The following is a 19,656-nucleotide window of genomic DNA, read 5'->3' on the forward strand; positions in this document are numbered from 1 at the left end:
CTCAAACAAACAAACAAACAAACAAACAAACAAACAAACACACAGACAGACAGACAGACAGACACAAATAAATGAATAAAATACATAAAATATGGAAAAAAGAAAACAAACATTCTACTTACTAACAAAACAAAATCAAACGATCCACGACCACAACAATGTTTTTTTTACCCAGTGGGTCGCTTTGCACCTCCACTTTGGAACCGGAAGAGTCGCTTCTTCAAATAGCCACCATCCCTGGCCACTGCTGAAGGAAGCAGCAACAAACACAAAAGGGACGGTGATCTAAATTCCGACCGCAGGGTCAGGCCCCTGAACTCATCACAGGGCGGCGTCCACGCTGCTCTCCCCGTACTGCGCACGCGCAGCTTCTTCCTTATTGTCCGCGCGCCTCCTCTCCAAAGCCTACCTCACCGAGTCCTGGCAGGTGAACCGCGGCGTGTAGCGGCGCTGTCAACATCCACGGTTAGTGGGTCAGCTCCTTAACGTGTTTTCCCTCTACAGGGCCAAGTTATTCACCCACACGCTAAGAGAGTGCGGTTTGTTGCTTTTGTCTCGCGCAGGGACGTCTGCTGGACGTTTGGAGGCGCAGGAAGATAACTTATTTGGGAACGGTAGAGGTAGAGGGAGCAGGCGAGAAGCCAGTGGGAGACGGGAGCGTTAGCTTCTTATCTTATTGAGTACACACACACGGTGAGTAACAACACGGGGGCATACGCCATTCTGCCACCCTTCCGGTTATCATCGGTTTCATATTTTAAAGCTTAAGTTTTGTCGTTTGGTCCTTATTTGGTGTCACCTTTCCGAATTTTCATTGAATTTACTTAACGCCTGTGAAACAGCGCCCCTTTGCATCCTAACGAGGTAATAGTGCAAGTCAATGACTGTGGTGAAAGGTGGTACTGCAGAGAGGGAAGGTTCTTTTCACACCTGAAATCCAACAAAAATCCCCTGGAATGGAACCAAAAACAATCACTTCTGCAGTAAAGGATGATTTATTCCCCCCAAACAACAAACTCAAATAAATGGCATTGGGGTTGCTGCCCTTGGCTGAAAGTCTTCAGAATCAGAATCAGAATCAGTTTTTATTGCCATTGCTTGTAAACAGGTTCACAAACTAGGAATTTTTCTTGGTGAGATGTGCAACATTAAACATAAAAACATATACACTTGGTTTAGATAAAAAAAAACTAAAAACTTTAAGCTATAAGGCTTTAGGAATATAAAAAGGAATATAAAAATAAATAAGCTAAAAATAAGAGGTAAAATATGGTACACGGCAACAATGGACATAGAACAACAGGAACAACAGGATGGATTTACTTACGGTGCATAAGGTGATGGAGTGATAAAAAGTGATACAGTGATAAGTGGTGCAGTGGATCTTAGTGCAATAGAGCAGGTTACAGTCTGTGCTGAGTCATTAAGTCTTTGTATTGTTCATGAGTCTGACGGCGGTGGGGAAAAAACTGTTCAAGTGGCGGGATCTCTGGGTCTTGATAGACCGCAGCCTCCTGCCTGAGGGGAGAGGGGTGAATAGTCTGTGTCCAGGGTGAGAAGGGTCAGCAGTGATCCGACCCACACGCCTCCGGGTCCTGGAGATGAACAGGACTTGGAGAGATGGGAGCTGACAGCCAATCACCTTCTCAGCAGCACGCACAATGCGCTGCAGTCGGTACTTGTCCCGGTCTGTGGCTCCGGGGTACCACCCTGTGATGGAGGAGGTGAGGATGGACTCGATGATGGCCGTGTAGAACTGCACCAGCATCTTGGTCGGCAGCTTAAGTTTCCTCAGCTGCCGCAGGAAGAACATCCTCTGCTGGGCCTTCTTGATGAGGGAGCTGATGGTTGGCTCCCATTTGAGGTCCTGGGTGATGGTGGTACCCAGGAAACGGAAGGAGTCCACAATGGAGATGGGGGTGGGGGAGTCTGTCAGGGTGAGGGGGGACGGAGGGGCTGTGTCTTTCCTGAAGTCCACGATCATCTCCACTGTCTTCTGGGCGTTCAGCTCCAGGTTGTTGTGGCTGCACCAGGACGCCAGCCGGTCCACCTCTCTCCTGTAGGTGGACTCATCACCGTCAGAGATGAGCCCGATGAGGGTGGTGTCGTCCGCAAACTTGATCAGTTTAACGGACTGGTGACTGGAGGTGCAGCAGTTTGTATACAGGGAGAAGAGCCAGGGGGAAAGTACACAGCCCTGAGGAGTCCCAGTGTATGTAGTCCGAGTGTCCGAGACGATCTTCCCCAGCCGCACGTGCTGTCTCCGGTCCGTCAGGAAGTCGGTGATCCACTTTATCATATATTTTACTCAATTACTCTAAAACAAACGTATTAATTTTGTGTTGTTGGATATATATATTCAACCAAGTAAAAATAACAACTCATTGAGATCAAATTATCTTATTGAAGAGGGAGAGCTCAAACACGATGATCTTCAGAATCAGTAGTACAAGCTTTGGTAAATAAATGTAATCAAGATGCATTTCCATCAAAACATGCTGGGACCTTTTTAATTCTGGATTTATTTTATTTAGAGATGTCTTACCTCATACAGGACAGTGGTGGACCTTGAGGAGCAGGACGAGGAAACACTGCTCGAGTGAAAAAAACCAAGCCTGATGAAACATTTCAAGTGTGTACTCCCAAGGACACCAGCATGCTTGGTACTGAGGAATGGCTCTTACTTTAATCTGACTAACAAACAGGATGGCTGGGTGGGAAATAAACATTTAACGATGGAGGTAAATCCAGTTAGTTATTCAAAAGCTGTACAATTTATAATTCAGTGTATTATCAAAAGTTATGTCACAATATAATTCATGTTTATCGATGTAATATACACCCGCAGGGACACCCGCAGTTGAGTAGTAATACGTTTTCCACCTGCTTATTTCAACAAAATCTTTAAATTTGATTGTCCGGCCTACAAAATCCTTGATAAAGTAACTTTTTGATAATTAAAGATAAAACCATCATTCATTTCAAATAGGAACCTTGTGATTATGTCAACATCCATTCATAAAGAGGAACTCCTTTATTTAATGTTTAAAACTTTTGCAAGCAATGATCTAAAATCGAACAAATCAAAAATGATTAAAATAAAAAAATTGAAGCAGGGACACAGGTGTATAATGGAACATTATCAGTTATCCATGAAGTGTATTTCACTCTATGGCCTAACTATTCCATTTCAAAGTCTGAAGTTCTCCTTTATCTCTCAGCCTGAATGTCTGCTGAGTGGTTTGGATCCAGTTTGTGTCTGGAAACTTTGCCATGTAAGCGGAGGCTCGTTTGCAGGATTGTGAAGATTCCTTTTAAGCTATAGGAAGATCTAGTGATGCCTGCATCATATACTGCAAATCTGCCGGTACCTTAATACCCCGATCAAACCACAACTTCCAGTTAACTGGACGGTGTCTTTTACAAGGAGAGATGGACATTCTTTAAAGAGAGACTTCTTTCTTCCACAGTGACGTCAAATGGGACAGAAGCGGTCTCCGTGTCGAATGAAGAAGTTTGCACCTTGAGCTCTGAGTAGTACACCTGGTAGGAACTCGTTCTGGGGGTGGAGGCCAGTGATGAAGGTGTGTGTGATGATGATGATGATGATGAGTGTGCGCATGTGTTTTTCAGAGACGGCAGCGATCGACGATGTCCTTCGAGGCCTCCAGACAGTTTGATATCAAAGAGCGCAAACACAAAGAGCAGCTCAAGAAAAGCCTGTCATGTGCTTTGGCTGCAGATCTTTACAGGTGAGATGGAACCTGCACATGTACGTGGGAAGCATGTGAGGCCAAGCCTGCTGGCCATCTTTTATTTATTGCTGACGGCCGATTCGTACTCCGTGAGAACATGTCCTGCTGAACAAAAAGAAATTTGGTTCGCTTGTGCCACCTCGCCCCGGCCCAAGTCTGTCTGTGCTGCGCATGCACTTTCCACCAGTCATATTTTAATCGTATTCAGCGTGTACCCTCGCTACTGTATGAGCCCCGCAGCTCATTAACATTACGCCATTCCCCTGAACGCATCACTCAAAGCCGGCAGCTCCTGCAGTTAAAACCAGACTAACATGGCGGTTCGGACACAAACTTTTCACTTTTATTACTGAAACAGTTCAGAGAAATGTTTTTTTTTTTTTTTAATATAACCAAAATGTATTTCTAAAAACATTTGATGCGAGAAATAAGCCGTTGAAAAGTTAAAACGCAGCTTCACAGATGTGTCTGCTATGAGGGGGCGTGGCCTGCTGTGAGGGGCGTGGCCTGTGAGTTTGACAGCTTCACAGTATGAGCTCTCCTGCCGAACAAAGTTTTGTTTTCGGCAGCTGGCTGACGTCAGCAGCCGAACCTGACTTGTTATGAGAGCGCGCAGAGACCTTAACTCAGAGCACTGGACTCAAACTGCTGGATGTCACATAGTTTCTTGTATAAAAGATACAAACCCAATTCTTCATTGGATTAAAAAAAAAAAAAAAGTCTGATTTTGCACAAAATGTTGCAGCAGTAAATAAAGAAATGGTACCAGCAGAAGATTTAACTGGTTCACTCGCATTCAAAGTAATGTTTTCTATATTTTATATTCAATTATTTGTCCACTTTGTCTGAATTTTCTCTTCACCTGGAGGAGACATACCTTTAATATTCAGAGTATCATTTGAGTATTTAGAAGGCGCATTAATTGACCTCTTTAGAAGCCCAGAAAATGAGATTATTTCAATATACAATATTCCACTTAAAAGCCAAGGTAACAGAGCCAAAGTTGCTTTTTGAGTTTGTCAAGTAAGAAGTGATGTGCTGTATTCTTGATCTAAAGTTGATTAAAATATAACTGCCTCTTTCTAATAGAAATCAGGTTTTGACAGCCAAGTGTTGGAAGCTGATTCTGGTATTTGGGTGTGTATCATCACCGAGTCCCCAATGAGTGGCTGATGAGTGAATCTCCCATCAGCCACTGAGGGAAATGGATGCAATGTCAGCGTTTGAGTGTCCACTCTGACATTTGCAGGCCAGTTTCTAGGTGACCCACATTGAGTGATGATGGTGATGAGAAAACAGCATCTCAGAGGTCACTTCCTGGCCCGTTGGCCCAAAACATAGTGCGCTGTGGGATTTTGGGGAATGCTGAGGAAGGTCTGGCACATTTTTCATGTTCTGTCAAGCCTCTGTACAGATGAAATGTGGACGCTGGGCCATTTTTGAAGCACGTTTCTGCCCCAAAGGGCCACAAAAAGTGAAGGCAATCATTGTATCCTGGCTTGATTTCTTTATCGGTGGCATAGCTTGCAGAAGGTTCTGTTTGACGCTCCCTTGCCGGCCTGGCTCCTCCCAGACGGTGGCGCCGCGGCAGACCGGAGGAGAACACAACGCGCACGGCGCCACGGCAATCCCGACCAGTCACGTTTGCCCATCCCCCCCCCCCCCCCCCCACCTACGTCGTCTAACGTGCATCACGTTTTGTCCACGGTGGCCGGGAACATCGTGCAAACGTCCCCTAATTGATTGTTAGCGTTTGTTTGTTTACTTGTTTGTCATTGAGGAGTCGTGGCTGTGTCTCGGCAGGCTGCTGCAGGAGGAGCTGGAGGCGGACGTGTCTCTGTTGGCGCCCCCGGGCTCGCTGCGAGCGCACAGAGCCGTGCTGCTGGCCAGAGCGCCTCACGTCCTTCACAGGCCGGCGCAGGATGACGACCTCACCGCCGTCCACCTGCCACACTACAAGCTGCCGGGACTCAAAGATTACCTCCGGTTGGTTTTCCTCCCTACAGTCTCGCTCTGATGAAAACTTTAGATCCCTGCCAGTCTTTGGCCCCGTTTGCACCACGACGTTTCAAGAAAAAACACATAGTTTTCACGTAGGAAAAGCTGTTTTTGTTTTGTTGGGCCACTGATGGTTCCTGTTGGTTGTTTTTGTAATGAAACAGACACTCAAAACATAACCAATGTTTTGTGTTTTCACTCGAAATTGTCAAGCAATTAGGTCTTAGTGTCACTTAAGCCCCGGTCACAACCCACCCTGCGAGGTTTTAGCCCGTACGTTTCTTGTGGAAGGCCACGGCCACCATGTTTTTTCTGAAAAATTGGGGAGGGAGTGGCAAGAGTAGGGAGGGAGTAGGTCAATGCAAGGCGTAAGTACGTGGCCACACGCCACGCCTGGCTGAGCGAGGATGAATAGTGATGTATTTATTACACACACAGACACATCACAGAGGAGGAAGTGAAAAAATAAATAAATCGGTCATTACATTTTCAAATCAATGCAACTTGTGTTGATTTCATCTTCATGATGCATTTTTTTGAAGCATTTTTTGACCAATGCAATAAATAAATTTGTAGGAATGGCTTTTGATGAAGCTGCATATAACACGTTGGTATAATGTGTAAAATCTGATTCAAAAATAATTTCAAAATAAACTCAACTTATTGAGTAGCTCCCTCATTCTTCCATATCTGAGTTATGGTGTAGAAATATGGGGAAATAATACGTTGATAACGACTATACAAGTCAACTAACGTAAGGGTGAACAGACAACTCCTCCTCGGATGAGAATAAATCCTGTACAATGTAGTTTTACATATTATATCTAATTGATATTTTATAATTGTTTCATATATCTAATATATGCCCATATATATTCAGTATAGTTTCTCATGAAGAATGGTCGTCTCTGGTCAAACACGTTCCACCTGGCTCCACTATCAGTCATATTTAAATCATGTCTTTACTCCTTTACAAAGACACTTTGATATCCAATCCTTCAAATCAATAATTGTGAAAAAGCATGTAACATTGCTCTGAGCCCTACAAACCCGGGATGTCTGGTGTCTGACAGTTTCTGAGCACCTGAACGCATCACTCCAACCTGTCATTTCTGCTTATTTGCTTTCAGAAATACAGCTGTTGATGTTTACCATTCACCTGGGGCCAGTGGAATGTAGCATATAATTAACAACATGCTTTTTTTTTTTTTTTTACTTCCCTGCTGCGATTTTAATCTACATTTAAAATGTATAAGACTCACGGAGTCAGTGCGTTGTGTGCTCATTGGCTGTAGAAGGCAGTGCGTCACCCGTACAGGAGAATGGTAGCCTGAAGGCAGTGAAAGTTTCTCATACGCAGCAATTTTCGTGCTCCAAATCCGTACGGATTCCCCACTTTTGGCCACATTTTTTGCAGGGAGACATGGCGCACTTGCAAGTACGGCGGGTTGTGACGGTGGCTTTACACTGACACACCCGCACCTGGAGACGTTTTTGGAGTTTCTATGTTCAGTGTTTATTAAGATAGAAAAGTCCATCCTGCAGTCTTTTACTCTGGAACTCACTGCTCCTTCAAGTTGTTCCCTTTGTTAGAGAGAGCAGGTCAGTTCATATTAAACAGACGTCCTTTCTAGATTGACAGAAGTAATCCAACTTTTAACACAAACACTAAACGTTTCCAAACATTATACATTCATACGTTCATCCTGAGTTTTAAATTTACCATTGAAATGCCCAATATCAGTCTGCTGTCATTGAAGAAAGTCAATATTCCTGTGTGGCCACCAGGGGGCAGTATAGTAGTTTTCCCCACTTCGTTTAAAACTTGGGTTTCTATTTAATTTCTTTCAAGGACAATTATAGCATTTGCCAATTCATCAATCTACAATATATATACTGTAGCATAAGCAGTTATTTTTAATATAATAGTGCAATATTATTAACTATACAATTCTTCTACTTTTGCAACAGTGTGTTATTTCAGTGTTAAGTTCTTACTTTATTTGACTCTGTTCAGTCTAGAGAGGTTATTCCTAACCACCGCATTACAAAACATGTTTTCATATACTTTTCAATTTAAGATTTCATTTTTTTGTGTGTATTCCATCCAGGTGAGCCAAAAAGCCAAAAACACAAAATAATGAATATTCAACAATTGTTTTATTCTTTAACCTTTTAATGTGCCATCAACAAGCCACAGTTTTTGGACACATTTTTGTTTATACTTGGTAAAAACAAAAATTGATATGTTCTTTAATTTTGCAGGAGGGCCTATGGCAAGGATTAACAGTAACATTAGTTAAGCTGTATTTTAACGTTTGGCTAGTATGTCAAATATTCCTCTGGATTTAACTGCGGGGTCACATAATATGTGGGTGAGAATTTAAAGCCACAGTTGACCAACGAAGCCCAAACATCAGAAGATTCAGGGTTTTTACCTTAATGGCTTCAGGATATAACGTAGTTATTATGTTGTCTGATAATTGTTGTATTTTATTAGTGGCTTGGTCAGAATTTTAAAGATGACAAAGCTCAGAGAAGTTTGAGAGGTGATCAATTCTTTGAATCAGCAGCGCTAATAAAAACACCAGAGTACGACTGGACGCTCATGCACTTTGGCATAAAGCACTTTTTCTTGCCTTTTTAACGTCTCTGATAGTTCTTTGACAGTTTTGATTTCCCGTGGCGGTGTTTTTAATACCGCAGTATTGTTTTGATCTGGTTCTGTGAAGCAATGAGCACGTGTTAATGACAAAAGTTTGATTCTCTCTCTATCTGGTAAATATCTTTTAGTAACTTTTGAAATCCTCTTGGGAATAGAAAAAGCTTTCTGTCATGTTTACCTTGTATATTTGAGGCCCTGTTTACGTGACGTTTTAAGTGAGAACAAGTCATTTTTGCGTTTTCCTTTCCGAAGTTTTGCCTTTTGAAAGCGGTATCCATTTACGACGCCAGTTATTGTTGACCTACTGAGCATGTGCAGAATGTGCATGTGAGAGAGCAGCGTTTCCAATGGACCCGACAGGATTCAGGGCACTTTCAAAGGGCTCCACCACTGTCGCGTAAACAGACACCCTAAACACAACAAACGTTTCAGTTGAAAATGTTGACATGTAAACGGTACCTCAGTCAAATCCAATCATTTCATTTTGTATATTAGGAATTGACTACAAGTGCTGCACTATCAGATAATATTGAGATTGTCGTGTTATTTGGCAGTCACCATGTGATGTTTAAAATCTGTCCAAATAACAGTGCTCTTTCTCTTGCTTCTACTTTAGTTATTCTTTGCTCTTTACAACCTGAAACATACATGTACAGAGTGGGTGTTCATCTGGGGCATTGGACTTGTATTTGATTGAACCTGCAGAGCATGAATGTGTGACTGTCGTCAGAACTCTGGTAATCTTCAAGTAGAAACAGTTTTCATACAGCCTGAATGCAGTGTAACGCCTTAAGGTTACCTGACTTTACAAAAACAGTCCAGGAAGCTTGAACCGTTCAGACCGTGCAACCGGAGTCACGGTGAGACTCTCTGTCAATGAAAGACTTGACATTTAATTAACTTGCAGCCTTCCTCTCACAGGCAGGTGTACACAGCAGACCAGAGCATGTACTCCAATCAGTTCCTTCCACAAGATGGCGGCACGTTTCCCCAAAGTGAAGACCCCCCCGGCTCCAGTGACTCAGGTAAACACATCCTGTTCCTCCCGTGAAGAGTTTATTCCAGGTCACCGCTCCGCTGCCCTCCTCCTTCCACTTTCCTCACATCACATTATCTCGCCCGTTATCCACTTAAGAGCTAATCGCATTGGAGTCCCTGTTGTGGTTGGTGCTAATTAAAGGACGGCCGGGCTGCAGAGAATTCATGATTCAGCGAGACTTTTCTTTCTGTTTTACTGTATTCTTAGAATCAGAAGTACTTTATTTATTCTTGGGGGGGGAATTATTTTGGTGAAATGGTCTGGCCACAGCTCCACATGCTGAAATGTGTTGTCCCAGCAGATTAACAAGCATTTCTCCTCTTCACCCATGTCCCTCCTGGACGGGCCAATAAAACACTTCTGATTGTGGTAGAATTGAGGTTGATTTCTGATGGGCAAAAAAACAACCTGTAAGCGTCTCTCCAGAAGAGATTGACAGGAGACGGACGTGAAGGCCAAATTATACATCATCCCACCATGTTCCCCACATTGGTTGTATCACTGGTGGTAACAGGCCTGGGCTGGAACAATACAGAGTATGTAAAGCAGGATTTGGGGAAAAGAAGGGTACTGATCACACCACCAGGTCAAATGCACAATGGGATTTGTGCTCCAAAAAACATTTCCAGATTTTTTTCATCACACTGATCCAGAAACTGCATCAAGGAAACTGAGATGCCTGTTGGAGAAGTTGTGGGTCAAATGAAGCCAACCGCTTTTACTGATTTCTGGGACTGCCAGCTCATTAGGCCTTCCTGGGGAAAGATGCACAAACACTGAAAGAATGTATTGGGTGTGAATATACCATTTGAATATGCAGCTGTATCACTGGAAGAAGTCCCAATTACAAGGAATCGGTTAGAAATAGAAACGTATACCATCGATGGATGCCATCACCATATATATTATGGAAAATGTAACCTTTTCCTTCAAGGTAGAGAAATAACACATTTGCAGGACCTGGAGCAATAGATGGACTTTTTAAAAATAGATTGACTTCATTTGACAGCGCTTTGGCTCTGTGTAAGCCTACCTTATCCAGGGGGATCTGAGGATTTGTGCTCCCCTATTCTGTTTATTGTTTTATTTATTTATTTATTTAGTGCTAATAACCAATATAATTTGTCCTGTAAAAATATTCTCAAAAGGCAAAATGAACAAAAATCAGCTGGTGTTTTTACAACCAAGTCATCTTATGGTCTGGAACTAAAATGGTGCCCTTTCAAATGAAAGCATATATATATATATATATATAGATCTATTCTCTAATAATTAGGATTTGTCCACTTTAATTCCTTTCAATAATAATTTTGTAAGTTGGTGTGGTGTTTTCAATGTTTGTCGATTTTAAAGGAAACAGAAATCAAAGGTCATCAGGGTGGTCTTCAAACCGATTGCCTCAGCAAAGTATTACAAGTCGTGATAGATGTTGACGTCCTTCAAATACATAGTTTGTGCGGCGAGGCCCGCTGTACCTTGTGTGCTCAGCCACTGCCGTCCCCCGCCATGCAGACGCTGTTGTTGTGGAGACGGCCTCTGGACTCGGAGCTGACCTGCTGGCTCTCTACCAACGGGGAGAACACTGTGACATCACCATCCAGGTGGACGAGCAGCTGTTCTCCTGCCACAGGTACGACTGATCACAACGGCGATCAGTATTTTACGACACTCGTTATCCAGACACCTGGACCCGTAGCAGGATGTGTCCTGTAGCGGCACCGGGACATCACAGTCTCACACAGCAGATGTAGAACACCAGAGAGGGCGCACATACGTTGTTGACTCACACAAGAGTGGAGTAGCAGTGGATAGTCAGTAGTAGTAGTCGTAGTAGCAGCAGATAACCATGGAGACGGGGTTCCTCCAACACTGCTGCAGCTCTGGGAAAAAAAGAAGCTGTTATCTGTTTGACCACAGAGAGAGAGAAAAAGAAACTGAACCAACGCTCACTGTCTCCTCCTCTCTCCGTTATACCTGAGAGCAGCTGAGACGGTGGAGGGGGTCGTCCTTCAGTCCCTGCTCGGTCTGTCAAAGTGTCCTTGGGCAAGTGGTGGAACCTCAAGTTGCTCACAAAAGGTGTACGAGAGTGTGACTCAAAATATCTTAGATGCTAATTGAGTCATTGTGTTTGTCATTTTCACCCATTTCCAAAGTGCATTAACTCAACCTTGGAATGGTCAACCTGAAGAAATGAAGCATGTATGGTTTTTATTATCTTCCTGAGTGAAATCCTACTCGACTGACGTTTGCTCCTTTTATGTCCTACATTGTTTCCCAATCTAAACTTATTGGAAATTTGTATTAATTGATCATTTTAGTGTGTGTGTGTGTGTGTGTGTGTGTGTGTGTGTGTGTGTGTGTGTGTGTGTGTGTGTGTGTGTGTGTGTGTGTGTGTGTGTGTGTGTGTGTGTGTGTGTGTGTGTGTGTGTGTGTGTGCGTGCGTGCGTGCGTGCGTGCGTGCGTGCGTGCGTGCGTGCGCGTGTTGTTATGCATGGATGTCAGTGTGTTTAAGCACTTTATAAATGTTTGTTTTAGTAAGTTAAGGTACCTTCACACGTGAAGGCACACACACACTGATCGTCACTTCAGAGACACTTGCCTGAGCATGTGAACTATGAAATATGAACCATGCCGGGTCAATTTGTCAGGGGGGTGTATTAGTGGACCAAACACGTCTGCCTTAAATATCAGTGATTTTACCGTGAAAACTGTTGTCACATTATGGAACAGACATGCATCAGTTTATTTCTTATGCTGATGGGACACTCAGGGAATGGCTGAAATATCAGTGTGAGCTTTCAGTTTGTTGCTGCTGAATGGGAGGTAACATTTTGTTTGGTCTTATTTGAATAAAAATCTGAATGACAAAGGAAAATGCCGGGTGGACCTGATGCACAACGGGCTGTTTGTATGATGTTCTCCAGGGCGATCCTGTGCGCCCGGTCCCACTACTTCAGAGCCATGCTCAGCGGCAACTGGAAGGAGAGCTCCAGACGCTCCATTACTCTGCAAGGGTGAGACTGGCACGGCGGCGGCAAGAGCCACGGATCAATAATACACCTCCACACTCCCGCTTCAACAACAACAACAACTCCACATTTACATGGCTCCATATACACTGCATTCATTATTCATACAGCACGGGGGTTTTCAACACGCACACATACCGACACAGCCGCCCTCCGCCAGGCTGGGAAGACCATGCTCAGATTCCCACCCTCCTCACCCTCGGTCTCCTCCGTGGTATCCTCCGGGCAGAGAAGTGTCACCCAGTTCAGCTTCGCTGATGTGAGGGTAATGGGTGAAGACAGAGCTGTCAGAGCAAAGAGAGGAAGTGCTGAAATGCAGGATCTATGAATGATCTATTCCCACTTCTTCTGCTTCAAGCACAATACCCTGCATGCTGAACCAATGGAGAGCATGTGGCTGATGTATTCACCTTGACACAGTGCTTATGCACAGCTTGTTGTCGTATTCAACGTTTCAGTTTGGGCCCTGATGAAATGGAGATCTTACTCCAGTTCATGTACGGCGCCATCGTGGACCTGCCCAGTGGAGCCAGTGCCAGGTACAGCGTGGAAACTCAAGAGACGGTTATGACGCAGGAAGACCAGACAAAGGTGACCTGAGCATGTCCTCTCTTGGCCCACAGTCAGGTGGCGTTTGCCGCAGACATGCTGAGGCTGGAGGGGCTGAAGGAAGTGGTGGAGATGGTTCTCACCCGAGACTACTGCCGCTTCTTCCCCAAGGTCAGCCTCTAAAAGGAAACCAGTCTCCCTCCTTTTCAGGGTCTGTGTCTGAAAGTAGGTGTTTTCAATCAATAGAACCTTAATTCATTTGTACAAACCTGCTGGTTGTGCTTTACCAAGTGTCCAATGGACGACTGACAGTGATTAGTACAAACACCAGAAGAGACACGGACACAGATGAGAATGAAAAAGAAGCCGTTTTTAATGGTCATGATTTAAAAAAAAAAAAGGATTTATAGAAACAAATGTATTGATACTAATTTCAACTAATGAATGATTAAACTTATGAGAAGACAAGAAAATCTCTATTAGATTTTTTTATATTATTAAAAAAGCAAACTGTAAAAATGTTCATGAATTATTTATTTTTTTAATTGAATGACTATTTTCTAAGCCTTTTACGTACAAAACTCCTGTTTTGTTGTCGATCCTGCTGCACACAAATGTTTTTCTTCAGACTGTCTGGATGCCAGTACTTCTGCTAACTGCTCAGCCTCTTGCCAAGCCACACACACACACACACACACCCACACACACCCACACACACACACACACACACACACACACACACACACACACACACACACACACACACACACACACACACACACACACACACACACACAATATGCTTGGAGTATAATAACCTCAATATCACCTTGTTTTACACTATTTTTTGTTTGTTTTTACTCTTGAGCTGCTAAACTTTTACTCGTTTCTTCACCAATGACAATAAATGCTGTTCTGATCTCGTGTTCATGTTGGTAGCAGATGATCAAGTCTATAATAAGCAGATATCCGATCAGGCTGAAGGTGTCTGAATTCTACAGTTGAATCCTTGAAGGACAAATATATATTATGTGACAAAAATAATATTTGGTATAATGATGATTAAATTATTTTTATTATGGTATAATCAAATGGTAAAACTGTAAAAGATGAACATTTTGCTTAAAAGATGGGCTTTGTTGCTCTGTGAGTGAAACATAAAGAGCCTGACAGTTTCAATTTCGCACCACACTGATCTGATGGAAGAAATTGGGTGGTAACAATAACAACAATGTTTCCTCCAGAGTGTCATGACTCTCAGTCCATATTGTCCTGGGACTTGGTAGTTTTATAGTTGAGAGTTGCTGTAATAACAATCCAACTTGTCCGTACAAATGTCCAAGTTCTCGCCATTGCTAATGTTACTGCCCACATGTTTGAGTGTTTTCAGAACAAATACAACCAACAGAACCGACTCGTGGCCCAACATGAAAACTACATTGTTTTCAGTGTTTTTGCTGTTTTTGTGCAAACGGACGTTGTTTTCAAAACTTTGCTCTCTAGATGCAAAATCTTTCTGAAACAAAAATGCAAAAAGCACTTGAAACTTCTTTGTATGTCCCAGGCCTCGATCTGCTGTGAAAAACAACACGTTGCTCGCACAATTTGTGGCGCCAAATCAAAATTAGTAGTAATTTTGTCATTGTCGAGGAAGAAAAGTCACACATTTGCAGATGAGTAGAACAAATCCCGCTTTAGGTCTCCAAACGGCTCTTTTTTTTTTCTCCTTCATGATCTGTGACGTGTTTATATATCGTCTATCTATACACACACACATGCGGTGTTATGAAAATCACGAAAAAACATTGATTATGCATTGTGGTTATTTCAGTCAAATATCGGAGATACTTTACAAGTTGATGGAAATAGAAAGTAACAGTGTGTTATTACCGGTATACCTTGTTCAGTCATGGCTGCATGCGGAGCATGAATGAGTGCACGTACACACCTTTGTCTTTTGCAGTATGTATGTTGTGCATGTACGTATCTCAATGATAGATTTGCAAGTTCTTGTGCAGCCCTACTGGAGACTGTGTCTTGCGCTTGTTTATATAAACGTCTGAATCTTTGGCTCGTCTCTCCTGTGATTGCAGCCCATTGGCGGAGTTAAGAAAACAATACCCGAGTGCCTCTCCCTCACACATGCCTTAGGCCTCCAAAATCTCCACACGCTCTGCAGGAGGTAAGTTGGGTAACAGCAACCTCTCCCGCTTCAGCGGACAAATTGTCATTGTACTCGTTGAGTGTTGGAAGATTCTCCGCGTTCCACACAGCGGCTGTTTGAATAGCCGCTCTCCCTTCAGCGAGCTGCTGTCGATTCAGAAAGTAAAACCTTCACTTTTTGCACTCTGCACCTCAGCATATTTGTTGCTAGGTAACCAGCTATGCGGGTTCATACTTCTGTGTTAATAAGCACTCTCAGATCAGGGTTATGATGCAGATGTATTTTAATGAGAAACACTTCTCTGCAGACTGAATGGCTCGTGATCAATATGTTCTTCAACTTGGGAAAAAAAGCTGCTTGTAAAGTTTCATGCTCAAGGTGAAGGCGCTTCTGAAGACCGCCTTTAAGAAAAAGAATTGTTTTTCACACAAAGGTTAACTGGAATGTTTGAGACCACTGGTAACAATGTTTTTTGTTTATTTTGGGGGGGGTTTAACAACAAGTAAATGCAAATGACTGTCGTGAATAATTTCAGTGGAAATTATGTAGGCTTCATTTACACGACATTTCAAGAGAAAATGCGTAATTTTTGAAGTTTTGTTTCAGAAAGTTTTGAAAAGAATGTCTTTTTACATGGAAACGTCAAAAACAGTTTTCAGGTTGGGCCACTGTTTGTTTATAATGAAACCACACACTCATGCATGCAGATGGCGAATACACAGATGTATATAGACAGACATGGAAGTGTGATTGCTATTGTGGGAGAAGCTCAACTATAAAACGACTCTATCCCACTCTGCCATTATTGTTATTGTCCATCTACCTGTGCATGTGCACAAGAACTATTTACTACGGCCGTAGTGCGCATGCACAGTCGCAGCGTTTCCACCGCCAACATGGAGGCGGAGCACGAGCCTTTCCAGAAAGTTGCATGTTCCTCCATCTGGATTTGGATTGTGGTCAAAAATTCCCCCTTGAGAGCTGTTTTTTAAAAGTTGCGCTGTAAATGGAGCCTCGAAACACAACGAAAGTTTTGCGTTTTCCCTTGAAAACGTTGTGTAAATGGAGTCTAAATCTAAAACTCGCTGCCCCATCTTATTCAACATGATGTGGCAATATGATAAATAATAAAGGTACAATGGCGTCGAGGTCCGAGGATTGTGGGGGAAAGTCTGAGTCTTTCTCTGCAGTGTTTCCTCTCATATCCCTCAGTCATCCACTTACACATTAACGTTCCACCATGTTTACTTGCAGCAACCTCAGCAGCAGTACCTTTACTCACATTCACTGCTGATCTGATCTGAATCACTATGAAAGTGTCTGATCCTGCTCCAAGTTCCTGTCCTCGTTTTCCCTCATTAGAAATGGTTCGGAGATAATTTTGACAGGACATTCTGCAGACCGGAGTCTTGTGTTCTTTATTTAGCACATTTTTAAAAGTGGAGATGCAGCTTCATTTAAAAAAAAAAAAAAAACAGTGTGTTGATCTTCTGCTGTTCATCACTCCTGGTCTTTGCTTTTCTATTGAACTGATCTGCTTTCTATACACTAATTCACAGTGCATTTTTTTTTTTATCATATGGCCATTTCATCACCATTTAATCCTTGCTAGTTTTCTTTTGTGACATTGTGCTGGAAAGATTCATCCATTTTTGTATTTATTTTGCGTGCATGTATTCTCACATTATCTTCTCTGGGGGAGAAAAAGAATCCTCATATCGCTGTTCTTACTAGAAACTAAAGTGTGACGTTAAACACTGAAGTGAGCCAGCAAAGAAGTGTGAATGTAGGTCAGGGACTTCGTCCCGTTGCCGTGTTGTCTCTGCTGAGTTTGATGAGTCACGCGATGGTAGCGAGGAGCCAGGCAGCAGCGCCGGCCCATGCAGCAGGGTCTTGCTCCGTCACATCGCTGCTCCCTCAAGCAAAGCTCTGGCTCCTGCTGGTCGACAGCCTCGGGGCTCCACTGCGGAGATATGAACTCATTTACTCTCATTCTCGAATCGGTGGTCGCAGGAGAGAAATATCATTCTGCACAAGTGAGCATTCAATCAGAGAACAAGGCACTCTTATGGTAAAAAAAAAAATGGACATTAAAAATAAATCTAAAAATAAACTGCAAACCACAAATAACAGCAAACAACAAAGCGTCCTCTGGTAGACACTGTCACAGTGCAGAGCCCAAAAATACACATGCAGCTTGTTCATCTGCTTTCCAAATGAGCAATTTGTTTCTCAGTAATCCTGCGTCTCCCAAAGGGACGAGCAGCAGAGCTTTCAGTGAGATACCTTCATGTGCTCTCTCTCTCTCTGTCTCTGTCTCTCTCTCTCTCTCGGGCTATACAAGTGAAACCCATTTACCATTCATGGTACATCCTCACTTCAGCTGCAGGTGTATGTAAACCCAGTTTACGCAACAGTGTTTCAAGTGAAAATATTGTTTTTACATTTTCATTGCAGAATGTTTTTCGTGTTTACACAACATTTTGAAAATATCTGTTAAAACACACACACATGCGCGCAGCAGAAGCCACCTATGTGCATGCCAGGCCACAAGTTGGCGCTGTTGGTTATTTTTGTAATAAGACCACCCACACACTGTCCACATTAACAGTGGCAAGGTGTCACACATTTGTGTGGACAGACGATCAAGTTGGCTGGTTATTCCAGTCACTATCAAGTCCCAGGAGAATATGAGCTGAGAGTCATGACACGCTGGAGGCTGCCGTTGTAGTTATTGTCCTTCTACTCACGCATGTGCAGAAGGACTATTTTATATACTAGTGACGTCTCTGCTCTTTGTCCTTCCGGCGGCGTCCCATGAGGGCCTCCAGCGTTCGATGGAATCGCTACCAACTGCTTCCCATTGAGCGGGAAGGGGTGAAGGTGGAGCTGAGCTATAAAGCAAAGCTCTCTGTTTACCACTCGGTCTACATCCCCACCCTCACCTACGGTCGGATGCTTTGGGTCATGACTGAAAGAATGAGCTTGTGATACCAGTGGCTGAAATGAGTTTTCTCCGCAGGGTGGCGGGCGTCACTCTTCATGTTAGGGTGGGGAGCTCAGACATTCGGGAGAGACTCAAAGTCCAGCCGCTGCTTGTCCACATTGAGACGAGCCAGTTGAGGTGGCTTTCCCTTTAGAGGTCTACCAGGCCCGTCCAACTGGGAGCAGGCCCCGAGGTCGGCCCTGGACTCACTGAAGAGATTGTGTCTCTACATTGCCCTGAGAGCGTCTCAGAAGAGCTGGAGTGTTGCAGGGGACAGGGATGCCTGGACTTCTCTGCTCACCATACTGCCACCGCAAACCCAAACGGAAGAGTGGGAAAAGAGACGGATGAATGGATGGATGCATTTCCAATAGCTCCAAGCATTCGAAAGAGTAAACGTTATTTAAATGGAGCCCAAATCTATGATCCACAGTCGTACGGCTAAGCAGCTAGAACATTGGCTTTTGCAAACAGGCCCTTGGTTGTGTTTGAATTCTCCTGATTTTCATTCCAAATTGACCAAACTGATGAAGTGAAATCTTTGTTTTCAGCTGGATCGCTGAACATTTTGTCCAAGTTTGGAGTGAGAGACACTTCTCCTTCTTGCCGGTGGAGCTTCAGCGAGCCTGCCTCAGCGCTGTGGCTGAAACCATAGTGAGTCCCTCTCTTCTAAACACTGTCTGCAGCTTGGCTGGACTTGTGTGACGTCACCAGTATCATCAACCTGTTCAACAGTGTTTTTCCACAGGGCGGAAATTCAAACATGATCTAATCAAAGAGGGCCTTTATTAAATTCTCAGTTATTAAAGATGGGGCCATTTAGGATGATGATGTGAATGCAAACAGATGGGGAGTGATCCAAGCTGGTAATTGATAATTGAGTCATGGGCCTGCCTCTTATCTCTCCAAAGAGAAATGGGAGGTCTGTAATATTATGGCAAAAATAACTAGAATTATTTTGGTCAATGTTGATATGATGATTTTGAATTACAATAATTCTATTTTAGTAAAGACATTTTATTGCACTTGAAATGAATAAGTCCGCACAAAATGAGATCGTAAGTATGGCGTTATTTCTTATGTATAAACCCTCACAGGCAACTGAACAAACACTAGCAGCTTCAACTCTTTGTGTTGCTCAAGACCAATTAAACTGTATTTGAATTATTGAATTATTTTTCAATCTATGTATTCATGTTCTGCATAGTCAAAATGGCAGAATTAAAAATTCTCAATAAAAACATTATTCAATTGACAGAATTATGCAGGGCAGATGTCAAAAGCAAAGAAATCAATGAAAACTACTAAAACTACCACATTAAAGGTGAAGAAAAGGGAGCCACATCACAGCTGATAAAAAAAATGAAGGGGCCGAGAAAGAGCACTGTTATTTAAAAGAATAAAGATACTAACAGTATCTAACAATGACTTTCTATTTCATGCCATTCACATTATCACAATACATTATTGC

The 19,656-nt window shown here is 43.1% G+C and overlaps 1 protein-coding gene across 1 annotated transcript in view; it reads left to right on the plus strand.

Moving 5' to 3' along the window:
- Positions 1 to 423: 423 nt before the first annotated feature.
- The window catches only part of btbd8 (BTB domain containing 8), a gene marked incomplete at its 3' end in the record, with an annotated part of 38,549 nt that continues 19,316 nt past the window's right edge, over positions 424 to 19,656 (plus strand). The window contains exons 1-12 of the mRNA XM_080505678.1: positions 424 to 465; positions 564 to 693; positions 3,471 to 3,546; positions 3,634 to 3,752; positions 5,559 to 5,741; positions 9,340 to 9,443; positions 10,970 to 11,087; positions 12,382 to 12,471; positions 12,945 to 13,025; positions 13,110 to 13,206; positions 15,129 to 15,217; positions 18,737 to 18,839. Coding sequence (XP_080361804.1) covers positions 3,652 to 3,752; positions 5,559 to 5,741; positions 9,340 to 9,443; positions 10,970 to 11,087; positions 12,382 to 12,471; positions 12,945 to 13,025; positions 13,110 to 13,206; positions 15,129 to 15,217; positions 18,737 to 18,839 — 966 coding nt within the window. The 5' untranslated portion in view covers positions 424 to 465; positions 564 to 693; positions 3,471 to 3,546; positions 3,634 to 3,651. The remainder of the gene's footprint in view (positions 466 to 563; positions 694 to 3,470; positions 3,547 to 3,633; positions 3,753 to 5,558; positions 5,742 to 9,339; positions 9,444 to 10,969; positions 11,088 to 12,381; positions 12,472 to 12,944; positions 13,026 to 13,109; positions 13,207 to 15,128; positions 15,218 to 18,736; positions 18,840 to 19,656) is intronic.

The sequence above is a fragment of the Blennius ocellaris genome (genome assembly GCF_963422515.1).
Source record: "Blennius ocellaris genome assembly, chromosome: 12".
Classification (NCBI taxonomy): Eukaryota; Metazoa; Chordata; class Actinopteri; order Blenniiformes; family Blenniidae; genus Blennius; species Blennius ocellaris.